This window comes from Anopheles maculipalpis, chromosome 3RL, assembly GCF_943734695.1.
Source record: "Anopheles maculipalpis chromosome 3RL, idAnoMacuDA_375_x, whole genome shotgun sequence".
In the NCBI taxonomy this organism is placed as follows: domain Eukaryota; kingdom Metazoa; phylum Arthropoda; class Insecta; order Diptera; family Culicidae; genus Anopheles; species Anopheles maculipalpis.
The window spans coordinates 51,238,222-51,252,523 of NC_064872.1; the positions used below are offsets into that span (position 1 = coordinate 51,238,222).

The 14,302-nt window shown below is 39.9% G+C and overlaps 1 protein-coding gene across 1 annotated transcript in view; it reads left to right on the forward strand.

Moving 5' to 3' along the window:
- The first annotated feature begins 422 nt into the window (after positions 1–422).
- The window catches only part of LOC126563534 (potassium voltage-gated channel subfamily H member 8), a 33,810-nt gene continuing 19,930 nt past the window's right edge, over positions 423–14,302 (forward strand). The window contains exons 1-5 of the mRNA XM_050220180.1: positions 423–558; positions 6,485–6,595; positions 6,689–6,808; positions 8,478–8,615; positions 12,835–13,022. Coding sequence (XP_050076137.1) covers positions 483–558; positions 6,485–6,595; positions 6,689–6,808; positions 8,478–8,615; positions 12,835–13,022 — 633 coding nt within the window. The 5' untranslated portion in view covers positions 423–482. The remainder of the gene's footprint in view (positions 559–6,484; positions 6,596–6,688; positions 6,809–8,477; positions 8,616–12,834; positions 13,023–14,302) is intronic.

Here is a 14,302-nt window from a genome sequence, read left to right on the forward strand (position 1 = left end):
CGGTACAGTCGCACTTAAAAAATCGTGCGTTCCGTTGCGTTTTTCCAGCGTCTCCAGTTAATATCGAAATCGAGTTGATCGATTTGCGCTAGTCTATGCAAAGAACAACACGATTGCGATCAAATTGGTTCGGTTCGGGCGGTAGTATTTTTGATTCCGGAGAGTGTGTTTTTGGTCCCCGGTAAATATTTACTAAAATCAGCATGCACCACACGCGTATCGTTTACAATTACACCATCTCTGCCAACCGTACAAACCGTCCTGTCCGTCCACTGGAACACAGTTCAACGCGCGTACGTTGTGCTGATGCTACTGACTAAACATTTTCCCGGTGTGGAAATGATGCCGGGGATTTTTTGCTTCTTTCACTGATTCTTTTCGCTGACGCTTACGCTCGTTGCAGGTTTAGGTTTTGCTCCAGTCCTACCATCCACTCCTAGAGGAATAACACCAAACAACACACAAACACACACAACTCCCAAATGCCGGCACGGAAGGGGCTGTTGGCGCCCCAGAACACCTTCCTCGATACCATCGCGACCCGCTTCGATGGGACACGTAAGTAGACAGTTTAATTAAGGTGGCATTAAAATTTTCCGAAGTGACTTAAAAGTGCAAAAGGTGCGATGTCAGAAGGCTGGAATGGACGAAGAAAAGTGTGTGTATGTGTGTGTGTGCACCCTCGACTAATTTCATCACGCGCCTCGTCAAGGATCCCGAGAGTCGTTGTTGGAGTATGAGCTAGTGTATGTTGTGAATATGTGTGCGTATACAGGTTCGGTTTTCTTGAAGGAGGATAGCCGTTTTACCGGAACGGAACTGGCGTCGGTACCGAAAGGATCCTGCGACGCAGCAACTGCAGGGCAGGGACAAGCCGAAACGGAAAACTTCTTTCATTTTTCTCACCCTGACCGTACGTAGTCGTTGTGGTTGAGGCTGGCTAGAGTTTCATGCCATGTTCATATTTTCACAATTGGTTCTGCGAATGGCTTTTCATTCTGAAAGGTAAATGAAACGCATGACTTCGCGGGCGAAAGAAGAAGCATTGGAGACGGGAAACGGAAACGGGGAAATTAATTGAGTTCACATAAATGTGTGACTTTTCTTTGCTCGTTTAGTAGTCGATTCTCCCGAGGCAGGAGCGTGTATAACATGGAGCGAAGTTCACCACATGCTAGCGATGAAAAGTTGGGCTTATGAAGAAATGCTTCGGATTTAATTGGGGCAAAAATACAGGTGTACAGGTTGAATTCAGCTTACGTTGGAGGGCACAAGAACAACGGGTTGAAGTCATGAAGTAACCGTTCGACCTTAGGCTCTGAAGAAAAGCGTACGCAAAGCTAGATGCAAAGCGATGCAATAGAAAATATTTTGTTTATCTCTTCGTTAAATGAGATGGTAAATTTATTATGCTTACCGAAGTAATTGAATTATTATCGTCTCATGAAATTTGCAACCATGAACATATCCGATTGAGCAGTCAATCGATTATTGTGGTATTTTTCTGTCGTCCCATTTTCGTGCAACGTACAACTCAACTCCATCTGTCGACAAATGAGTTTTGGGGGCTCTTTTTCCGGTGAGGAAAAATCGCACAAGAAATGGAATTGACCTTGCACTCCGATGTAAGCTAGTCGATAGAAAAGGTCAGCATGGTATTTACATCAAATGCTCACTAGCTTGTGAGGCACCATGTCAGCTTAGTGTCAGATTTATGGTTTCCTTTATTTATTGGGTCGAGTTCAACTGCTCCTAGGAGAATATGTAGAGTAACGTGCATTGTTTTGTGTTTGTAAAAATGTTAAAACGAAGGCAAATATTTTAGAAATTATGGTTATCGTAAATCATCAAACTTTGTTTTGAAGTGTAGAACTAGAAGTGTAGAAACTAAACCTTCTCATTTCCTGTTGTTTCTGGCAATTTCTGGCGAATCCATAACAATCATCTGATCGTTACGACTCCACATAGTATCTGCACAATTTTGTCTTATGATTAACTGAAAACGTTTTCGCAAACATGTCTGTTGCCAACGCTGTAAACATTTTGGAGTATCTTCCATCGTGAACGTGCTCACCATCTGACGGCATTTATCACAAGCTATACTAGATATTCGTTCATAGCTATGGGTACATTTAAAATATCAATTGTAATTTTGTACAACAAACGTTTCTGTTTGTTCAGAATATTCTTCTCAATTAGAAAAGATTATTTTTCCATCTGGAAACGAAAGTTTTACGATGATAAAGCCACTATTATAAAGCCAAAAATATATTCTTGGGTTTCTTCCTGAGTCCGTCACATTAAATTATTGGTGGAACTGAACTTAAATTCGTGTTTTCCATGTTATTATTTCTTCAGGAATGCGAAGCTTTAGTTAAACTCAAATAAGCAACAAAACTTGTAGTCAGAATGTGGCTCAATACTATTTTGGCTATCTCTGATGCAAATGAATCTATCAGACAGTAATTTAACTGACATGGTACATGTTCTTTACACGGCAAGACGGCAGGGCAGGTTCAAATCCCATCCGGACCGTTCCTCCGTAGTGAGCACTAACTATCCAACTACGTAGCATAAGAAAGTCTACAGGATGTGTTGAAAAAACTGCAACAAAATTCTGGCTGTTATTATTTCTGAACCGCTCGTTTACGTCGTGATAATGGAAGCGTAGCCCAACGTCAAGGAAGTGGACGAAAAAAAAACAGCAACATCGCCAGACATGGTTCGAAAAGTGAAGAGACGGCTTGAACGAAATCCCCGTCGCAGTGGCTGGCACAAATGGCTCGTGACCTTAACATATCGCTATATGCCCTTCGGCAAATATTGAAAAATGAGCTAAAGGCTAAAGACTTTGAAGTTTCAACAAGTGCAAGATCGTACCGCACCACAAAAAAAAGTTCGATTCACAAGAGCCAAGGAGTTGCCTCGCATGGTCGAAAGTGGTTGGCCGAAAGGAAAGAACAGCATGCGATGGCTTCACCGGCCGCCTAAAGGCCATAATTCGGGCCAAAGGTGGCCAGATTTGAACAAATCTGAATTGATTTTGAATTTGATGTTATGTTCGACATATTTTGCTTTCATTCATTGAGTAAAAAAAAAATATATATATAAAAAAAAATTAATTGTTACTTTGTCACAATTTTTTCATCTCACCTTGTAATATGCTATTCGATGGAAGGCGTGACCTAGAAATTTTTTAAGTCAAGAAGAATAAGTACATACAAGCTCTGGAAAACTGGGAATTGAAATGCTAAATACGTTGTATTACTTTTTCGTAATCCCATCTTCTTGACTTAACGTCCTCTAGGGTCACGCCGGCCATCCAAATAAATGGCTTACTAGTCTTGCCGATACCACATAGTTGGATAGTCAGTCTTCACTACGGTTCGGATGGGATTTGAACCCCAGTCCTGCCGTTTTAAGACCGGCGCCGCTTTCGTATATAACACAGGGCCGCCCTTGATTCCTATAACTATATGTTTCCAATATGTGTCCTGTATTTTTTTTTTATTCTTCTTCTGAATGAGAACCTCGAGGGACAGATTTTACGTGGCCATTTATGGATTCCTTGACATGCTATTACCGTAGTTGGAAATTCAGTCTTATGAACAATTAGAAATCAATGCCTGGTAATGTCGTGTGAAGACTGGTACCAATATGGGCCTCTAAAAAGCAATGCTTTCTTATAATATTGGTTGTGAAAGAATTGGCCTTGACAACCTTTGAATTAGTAGTCGTTAGTATTTTTATTATTTATTTATTTATTTAATTTAGTATGACGGCACTACGTCGTATTGTCGACATCGCTTGTGTTGACTGCGTTTTAGACAAAAATTATATTTTACAAAAATGTCACAAGGCATTTCCTCCCTTGTCGTTTGCCTTATCCCGGGCATACTCGGTTGTGGATGAGTGGTGAGGCTGATGATGATGTATTGGTGGATGATGTGCGTTTTGATGATCCGGTACTATTGTTGTGACTATTGTAAGGATGGTGGTTGACTATATCCGAATTCCGGCTATTGTGGTGTTGTGGCCATTCTATTGTTGACCTTTGTGGTTTGGTCTCGACTGTAACAAACAAATAAACATCGTTAAGACAGCACGAACATTTATTTGTCTGCGTACCGTGTTCTCCAGTGCAGTCCAGCTATGACATTTCAAGCTCAATCTAGTCAGCGTCCAAGCTAAGGATGATCGACAAGCTCTATCCCACAGCAGCGAAAGCGACTTCACTACTCTCGAGACTGAACCCGCCAAACACCCCAAACCCGACGCCAACGTTGTCAAGCTCGATGTGTCAAAACTGGACTGGAGTGGAGAACACTGCACTTTGAACAACGCCTGCCTCCCTTTTACGGCAGTGTTGGAATCACCCTCGAGTGCTGTTGCGCAGTCATCGGATCACCCGTGGCACTACAAAGAAAAACACTTAAGACATAGACAACACAACATTTAACAAAAAAGGAATGGTGGACTACGAATAAGGATTGGAAGGATACTTGGGATGTGGAATCATAGGACAAGATCGTTGTCTCTGGCGGATCGGTAAATGATCCTCATGTAGGGGACGACACTGGTAGCCAACACTTCTCTAATTTCAGTACCCGAGCGTCTGCCAATATGCTCGACTGCACTCAACAAGGAGGGTCTTGCGGTTTCAAATTCCACGCAGGACCACAGAGGGTGATCCACATCGTGGAATCCGTCACCGCAACCACATACTTTTGTCTGAGCCAGAGTTATACGCTGTAGATGAGCATTCAACGCAAAATGATTCGACATCAGTCGAGACATCATTCGTATGAACGCCCGATCTACAGAGAGGCCATCGAACCAAGGCCGCAGCGACACTTGCGGAGAGATCGAGAAAAGAAAACGCCCGAGTTCATCCGCCTCCCACATGCTCTGCCAGCGAGACAGGGAAAGTTGCTGTGGGAAACGAAGGAACTCCTGGGGCGAGATCGGTCGGTCGTAAAAAGTGCCTTCTTGGACGCCTGTTTTGGCCAGTGCGTCTGCCTTTTCATTGCCGGGAATTCCACCATGAGAAGGGACCCAAATTAGCGAGATCCTAAACGCCTTATCGAACATTGAGCCACTGCTGAACTGCTGTTCAATGATTTTGATGGTGAGGAAATCCTGACTCTTAACAGCCTTCGGAGATCTCAGAGCTTCAATAGCACTAAGGCTATCAGTGAAGATGAAGTACTGGTCCGAAGGTCTCACTGCTATCATCGATAGTGCGTAAAATATTGCAGCTAGCTCTGCGGTGTAAACACTACATGGCTGCCTCAATTTGAAAAGTGCTTCGGTGGACTCACTAAAAGCATCGAAGCCAGTGCTCTTCTCAGAGGATGATCCATCAGTGTAGTACTGGCTTATTTGATATAAATGACCATACTTGTTCATGAAAATGCCCGCAACTACCCTCGGGCGAAGATCATTAGGTATGGTCTTAATTTCCTTGCACAACGAGGAATCCGTTGTTAAAAGGGAACTGTAATTCTCAGGAAGGGCAGCACGATTTAATGCCTGTGGAGCGCTAGGATGCACTTGTAGGGCAGCAAAATCTTCATAAATCTTGAGAATTTCGCTCTTAGAACCTGTCTCTAGAAGCGCTTGAAAATTTTCTATTATCAAGGGATTTGATACTGAACAACGGACAAGAAGGCGAAGCGACAGCATTTCAAAACGTAGTTTGAGCGGCATCACTCCGGTCATCACTTCTAGGGACTTGTTGTGTGTAGATTTCATGCTCCCTAGTGCGAGTCTAAGACAGCGATACTGTAGCCTTTCAAGCTCCAAGATGCCCAATGGAAGCATATGCTTCCATATTCCAATACGGAGAGTACCGTTGTCTTATACAGTCTCAGGACGTCTGATGGATGTGTGCCCCACCAGAATCCTGTGACTGTCTTTAGAAAGTTGATTCTCTTACTGAATTTTTGCACCTAACGGGTGAAGTGTGTTCTCCAGTTTAGTCTAGAATTGAACCAAACATCAAGGTATCGAAAATTGTCGGAAGTTGATAGTATATAGCCGTTAGTATAATAGTTCTTTTTATCCTCTTGTCTTCATTTTTAATTTGCATGCAAAATAGTAAGTCGTTGTTAGACCATTTTTCAATGGCTGTAATGGGAGGACTGAGGCTTCAGCAATGTTACTAAATAAAAATATCAGATTATGTACATTCTTTCATAGTAAACACACTTCGTGCGAGATCAGTGAGTACGGTGAAAGAGATTCTGAGGCAAATTTCCATTAAAATTAGGAAAACGTACTCCAATACCTCATGCAATTTATTAGACATTGAATACCAAAATAGAAACATACAGTAAAGACACCGAAAACAAATAATATCGTCGCCTTGACATCTCCAACCTAAATGGAATTTGTTATAGAATAGAAGCACTTTCGTTTTATGCATTTATTTCTGTGTGTATAACAACGTGTGTGTTTATCCTCTTCCTTCCTTTGCTTGCAGATTCCAACTTCGTATTAGGCAACGCACAAGTGAACGGGTATCCCATAGTGTACTGCTCCGATGGCTTCGTGGAGCTGTCGGGGTTTTCGCGCGCGCAAATTATGCAAAAAGGTAATAAAGTTGTGCATTATCTCCCGGTCTGGAATGCTATGGAGTCACGTGTCGCACTGTACGCATCCATTTTCTTCGTTTTTTTTTCAACAGGCTGTGCCTGCCGTTTTCTGTACGGTCCCGAGACTAAGGACGAGCATAAAAGCATGATCGAAACCAGTCTGGACGGCAAGTCAGAGCTAAAGCTGGAGGTAATCTTCTACAAGAAAAATGGTATGTAACGTTTCCATGGCCGTTGGCATATGGTCGTAAAACGTGGCACATTCATAAACCGCAGGCGTTCCGCCAAGGGCGGTATGACTGTATATTGCGCTGGTTATCTCGTAATGTTCGTTTTGATTTTTCTTTTGTGATGCAAACAACCTTTCCCGAAGCAATACGGCCTGGCCGTCCCTTATGAATAAAAAAAAAAAAAAAAACCTTTCCCGAGGCATACGCAAACTGGCCATGAATGTGGTTTATTGTTTTACGTCTGTAGGTTGATTGTTCCACTGCGATCGAAGCGGAATTAATACAAAATCATCAAAATTCATGATAACGTGGTCAAAATTCCACCGCGAACGGAAGCAACATCAAATGAAAGATGAAAGTTTAAGTATTTTAAATTATTTGGTCTCAAACGAGTAAATATTCTACATTTGAACTCTTTTAGATAAGCTATTAAACGCTCTGTTAGTGCAAAAAAAAAAGAAATTTATTGCTTTTTTAGCTAGAATTAGGCAAACGCTAGACGCTACCGGGAACAGGTACTCATTCACAGAGTTGATTTAAAGCGTAGCATTAACATATTCAATGGCATCCTGCTTTAAATGTGATTATCTGCATCGTTTAAGGCAAGCACCGTAGATAGATCAACCGCAACGGACTTCAGTTGGTGGGCTTCAGCTGTGGCGGTGTGACAACTTAATATTTAGCTTCCTTCACTGTCACCGGAGCATAACCACCACGCGTGTGCGTGTAGCCGTCGTGGCTCTTCATGCAAATATATTTATTAACAACCATCTGCACCTGATTCGCGACTATGATGTCAAATTAATAATAGCTGTGAAAGACATACTCTCGGAAGGCGGCAGACAGCGACCACATCGCAACAAAATAAGAAAGAAAGTCTCACACTTTGGGACAGGAGATTCGTGAGCCGTGCTAGAAAATCTAGCGAAAGCGGTTATCCATAAACAACCCGTAAATATTTTCCCTTTTTCGTATTTGGTGAAGAGTTTCATTCTTTTGAACCTTTCCCTGCTCACTTGCCAGCCAAAAGTTTGTGAAAGATCCACCTTCCATCTGTTGCGAGTTGTGAGCTCACATTACCGCGTGGTTCGCGACAAAACAAGCAGTAGCCGTCACTGGGTCGCTTGGGTTGGGATAAGACATAAGCTACTCGCAGCTGGCAAGGGCTGCGTATGATTTATAGGACAGACGCCGGGACATCAAAACTTACGCTAATGAATTCCTCTCCAAAATCGTCGTCCTTGCAAAGTGTTTTCGTTAAAATTTTCACAGTCCACAAAAACAAAGTACCAAGAGATAGCGCAGAAAGGAAAACTCTCGGCAAAACCCACACGGCATTAGGCATTTGATTGTCCGGAAAAAGGTGCCCAGACTCCCAAAATGGGCGACAGATAACCGAAAATAGAGAGAGGAAAGGAGAGTGAGAGGGAGAAAAGAAAAAAGGATTTTTGGCCATCATCCTCCATACCGAACGTGCTGTCGAAACTTTTCTTCTCCGCCAAAGTTTACTCGTAATCGTTTTAATGAGTTATTATGCTTGTTATGCTTAACATTTCATGTCTTTCCATCAACTTTTCATCCGTTTCTTGACGTGCACTTTTGTTCTTGTTCATTTCTTCCGCCACTCCGATAAAAAAAAAACAATCGATAGGGACTCCGTTCTGGTGTTTGCTGGATATTGTGCCAATCAAAAATGAGAAGCGCGAGGTCGTGCTGTTCCTGGCATCGCACAAGGATGTCACGACGGCCAAAATGTCGGAGATGTCGATGTCGGACGAATGTGATAGCGGTAAGTAAGCTGCCATTTTGTGTCGGCTCTTTGCTTTCAACTTCGACTGTAAGTCGCTTCAGTATGTGTTTCCACTTTTTATGCAATTTGTAACCTTCGATTCTGTTCGTTTTCGTGACTGTTTATATATATCTGCCCGGTTTTCGATTTCTTGTGCTAATATTTAAAAACATCTTTTCTGGCCCTCGGTATTCTTGAGGGAAACACCCGTGAACATGTTGTCAAAATGCGAAGGTATAAGATTGATATCGTGTGTGTTTGTTTTCCCTGGCGAGAATAGTTAAAAATCAGTTGAAAAGTTTTGTTTGTGTACAAATGATTACAACAAAATGTAAAAACCCCTAAACGTCGAAGTGTTTAGTTTTTATTAAGATTGTCAAAACTTTACACGCTAATGACACCAGAATACGAATATCATGCTTCAGTTAGATCAATTTCTAACAGTAAATATAAAGTTCAAATAGTTTCAAACTGTCGTTTGTACGTAGAATTTTAAATAATTCTTGTATTATTCCTGGAGCGCGAAGTTCGGACCTCTCACGCATTAAAGCACCAGAGACAAAAATCATTTAAAATGGTTTAAAATGGTATAGATGATAGTAGCGATTGGTTTGGGAAACGCAGAGATAATAAAGAAATTAGAAAATTTTACAATGGTTCGTATTATAAACTAAATTTACAGTCCCTCCTGTACTGACTTGATTGAAATATCATTCCTATAATGTTTAATTCTATTGCATTCTAACAAGTGCTCTGTCATCAATCTGTTACTGCTGCTAATGTTGAAGCTTTAAATTTTAAAACTGTTTCGATTACAACAGCTACTAAAGAGAATTAAAAAAGAATACGGCTTGAAGCACAAGTTTTCATAACAATCGAACAAGAAAGTTAAACGCTTAAAAAATAAGTATAAGTTACTAAATCTTTAAAAAAAAACTAAAAACCAAACAATTATTTAGGTTTAAAATATGAGCTTGGTTTCCCTCTTTACACCAACAATCTTGTGAAAACTTGGCCTACCTTTTCCGCTTTTTAAAATTAATCAACTAGTCTTGCGAGGAAAGTGGCAACTGTTGCTGATTGTAACTAAAGTTCTAATCTTTACTTAAAATTTTGAAATTTTTGATTAAACGATCTGAGTGGCAAACACATGATCGATTTTGAATTAATGATATGATATCTTAATTAGCAAAATATTTTATCTTGTAAAATGAACACCCAAAAAATGTGCGAACAATTTCACCACAAACCTGATTTTTATTCCTTAAAAGATTGTGTGATCACATTTCATCACTGTGTACAGTAAACACATACACCTGACTGACTTTCCAGCTACGAAAGTCAAGCAAAGCGAAGTTTTATTGTCAAATAAAATGAAATATTTAGCCAAATACAACAGGTGTAATACAAAACGCTTTTCTTGTGATAACAGATATACCTTGAATTTGTTGTTAATTTTCAATTACTGCTCCATAAACAACAGAGTATGTCCCCGCCTCTATAGCATAGAAGCACAAAGCACAGGAAACATAAATCTTTAAATAAAATACATAAAAGCTACACAAACCCAAACACAACACACAACGGAACGCCGTATCAGCTTACATTCAAACCACACAACAAAACAAGTCAAGATGGAGACGCCTAGTACTTCGTACATGGATTGATTTCGGTAAACATTCAGAAAGCACACGAACCAATAAGGATAGGCCTCCCTACTGGAATAAATAAAAAATAGGAAAAAGGGAAAACGCACGTTTGAAAACATGCTAAATATTACAATTGATAGTATGATTTTCAATCAAATATGTACATGGATTTACTTTTATACACGGGTCGTATTGGCTTCAAGGCATAAATATTGTTTCATTCTTCATGTTAATATTTTTGTAAATATGTTTGGTAAAGGAAACTTTAATTTTGGAAAAGCATTTCTTGTTCGTGAATGGCAACAATTATTGTAATCAAATGAAACAGCCAAGTGTGCAAGGTTCTTCAAAGTAGTATTAAAAATATTTACAAATATCACACATGAAAACAATTACAATTGGCATTTAATTTGCCAATACAAATACAGATAATAAACTGCTAGGACACTAATTAATTCATTCAAAAGGTACCAAATTGAGCAATATTATTCACTTAATTGAGTTTCTGTATAATTGAATGCCCTCAGTCATCGCAAGACAAATTTTGTTAGATAAATTCTAGAAACTTATTTTGAAGCATGTACGCCTGTACTGGTTGGAAAAGCTGTTTTTCATACGCCAGTGGGAGCTTGTACTTCCATAATTGCCAGCGGGAAGGATGAAAAAAAAAAAGACATCGGTAGGACTGATAGGTAACGAGATTTGTTGTAGCACACAGTGAATTTTCTGTTTAATTTTCCCTCAGTAATTACTCACCGGCATCACCGGTTTCTGGTTTCCCAATTTTGTCCCATACACCGGAGGGAACGCTGGTGGACGATGATTTCGTTCGGTTTGGCTCGACGCAAACGACGCTCATTTATTCCCCGTGGCCGACCAGCTACGTCACTCTCAAGCGATGCAACCCGTGCAAACCCGGCCCGGTATTACCAGAATGACCGAGAATGCACTTGGAAATGGAATGGAAAATTTGCATTTACATGGGCCGTGTGTGGATCTCGTGCTGATAGAAAACGCAGTAGTTATAACTAATATGCGCAATATTCAAATGCGAGCCGTAACTTTTCAAATGCAGTCTGAGATTGGATTACGGTTTGGTGGTAAACCGTGCCAGGGGTACAGTGGATTCGATGATCGTGGAAGGCAAAACAACCGTCACCCGATGATTGGTGGTGACCGTAGGACCTGGAGGAAGAAAAAAGAGACTACAAAATTGAATCGAATTTAAACATCAGTCAAATGAACCGAAATGTATTTATTATGGTTACGAATGCGGACCACTTTATAAGCGAATTTTATTTCATCAGTTGTAAAAGTAGAAGCAACTTTTTAAAAACCAATTAACAACTACCAATGCTTTCAAAACATTCCAATTCTTGTTTTGCTCAAAATAAGTCTTTACTCCCGTTAAAGTGTTTTGCAACAAACTTCGAATGCTCAAAGATGTATCGTTTAATTAGCTACTGCAAAATAATTATTTGGAATGAAAGAAAGTCGTCCAGGATTAACAACACCACCAGATCGCCGGATTCGAACAGCCTCGAATGTATAATTTCGTATTACTTACACAATCCTTCGAGGAACCCAAAGTTCAATTGCTTCACTGTAATGGGTACGAGCGAAAGATATTCCGGGCTTATAGATTAACGTTCTCGGAAGGAACGGACCCACTCGGCAAGAAAGGTTGCCGCGTTCAATTTCGGCCAAGATGCGGTTCACGTAAATGGCCCAAAAAACGACATAAATAAATTAATGCTCGATGCTACTTCACGAGGTAGTTTTAAATTGCATTCCGTTCGTACTGACTGCATGAATGTTACCCAAAGTAAACAATTTTTACTTCTCATTGTTCTGGTGTTTCTGTGTAACAAAACAACCAACCACACGCACACCAACTTTTCCATTTTGTAGTAGTTAGGCAGTTTAAAAGTCGTGTTTCAATCATGTTTCGCTATCGTATCGTACGTTGAATGTAGTGTATTTTTCTCCATTAAAGTATAGAGTAAAACCACATAGATCATACGCAATTGGTACGTTTTCTCAAGTCAAAACAATCGTGTAGTGAAAATCCGTGTTCGTGTGCGTTGACAGTATTTAAAGATTAATCCTTTCATTTTGTCCGTTTTACGCGAAACGACAAACATTCGAAACCACACACACACACACACACACACACACACACACACACACACACACACACACACACACACACACACACACACACACACACATTCACACACTCACATGAGAGAAACAAAAAGCCATTCGGTACCAAATTGAATCATTCCCGTGAATTACATCGATGTTTTAATCTTTCTGTCGCTTTTTACTCTGTGTTTTATTGAAATTTTTAGTGTTTTCGGTTTTTTGTTGTCATTGGTTTGGTGTGTTTGTTTTATAAGTTATGCTTGCTGCCAATTTTCTTTTTCTTTCCTTTCTTCTTCATTTTCGTGTTGGCCCTGCCCAGTACCTTCTCTCTCGCTCTCTCTCTCTCTTTCTCTTGAATGTTTTCAGTGTGTGTTTTTTAATCAATTCAATTCTCTCAACATTTACACCGATGGAAATTTTAGCTGCTTTGTTGGGAGCACGATTTCGATCAGCTGAAACCTCTTTGCTTGCAGACGATGGGGCGGAGGATGATAGTTTGGAAATACCGCCAGGTGTCAACATGGGCCGTCGGCGTTCGCGAGCCGTTCTCTATCAACTGTCCGGGCACTATAAGCCGGAAAAGATGAAAACTAAAATTAAGCTAAATAGCGTAAGTAAATGCAGAACGATGAATTGGAATGCAGGGTTTGATGTCTCATTTTTGTATGCCGATACGATTTTCTCTTTCTCAAAAGAACTGTTTCAACTGCCGGTGGATATTGTTATTTTCGTGCTAATTTTTATATTATTTCATTATTTGTGCTTTTCATTTCAACACCATGGCATTCTTTTTCACCGCTGCAGCGCTCTATTTCAATAGCACTGTTAAACCGAGCGGTTTGTTTTTCATTCTTCAAGCTTACGCAAACGTGTTGAACTCGTTTATATTCTAGGATTTTTTTTCATTTTATACGATCAAAACAGATTTTTGAATTATACTGGGTGGCATCGTAAAAGTGATACACTTTGTTTATGTAATAAAATTAAAACCAGGCTTGATTTCGCGTCGAATTTAAATAACATCTATCAGTGCTAAACTTGAACCGAGTATGTCCAGGACACAGACACACATCAGTAGGAGGAAATACTACTAAAATACCTCCAAACACTCAGTAGAGAACGATTTCGACAATATAGGTACGCTCTCTTTCCGTACTCTTGAACGACCGAAGCATTATGGGCTGCATCATGTTGCTAAATCATGTTGGAAACAAAAGCTGTCGTTGCCAAAAAGCTTCTTACCATATGTTTCAAAGTGGTATTGAAGAATGTTAATAGTTTTCTAAACAGTATGCCAATGTAATAAATGGTAAATTTATTTATTAATTATAACGGTGCGTCGCCGATGTGTTAAAATAGCAAAGTTGTTAAAAGTAAAATAATACATAGGCACTCGAATAAGTATCACTTCTACGATGACAGCATGAAACCGTATGACACCGTATCATTGAATTTTATCGTCTCAGCTTAAGGTAGTTTATTGCTTGGTATAAAATGGCATCGTCGGTTTAAGCAACTATTCTGCAAACCGCTCTTTTTTTTCTTAGAGGAACGGCCTGGCCGTATTGCTGTGATATTGTTATCATCAGTCAAAAAAGGAAATTTAAGTTTTATTTTTTTCAACAGTACGCAGTAATAGTGAATCCAAATTATGCGTGACAATTTACTGCGATTATTTGTTCAAATAAATGTTCGAGAACTGGATATTGTTGACAGTGGTCAGAACAAAATAGCTTGAGAAAATGTTTGAAGCAAAAGGATCAATATTTTATCTGAAATTTAAATACCGTCGAACGTGCAATTTGGATTGCAACACGCAAAAATGTGATCAAATCTTGATGCTAGAGTCACTGTTATGCTGCTATGCTGTTAAAATACTCAGAATTTAAC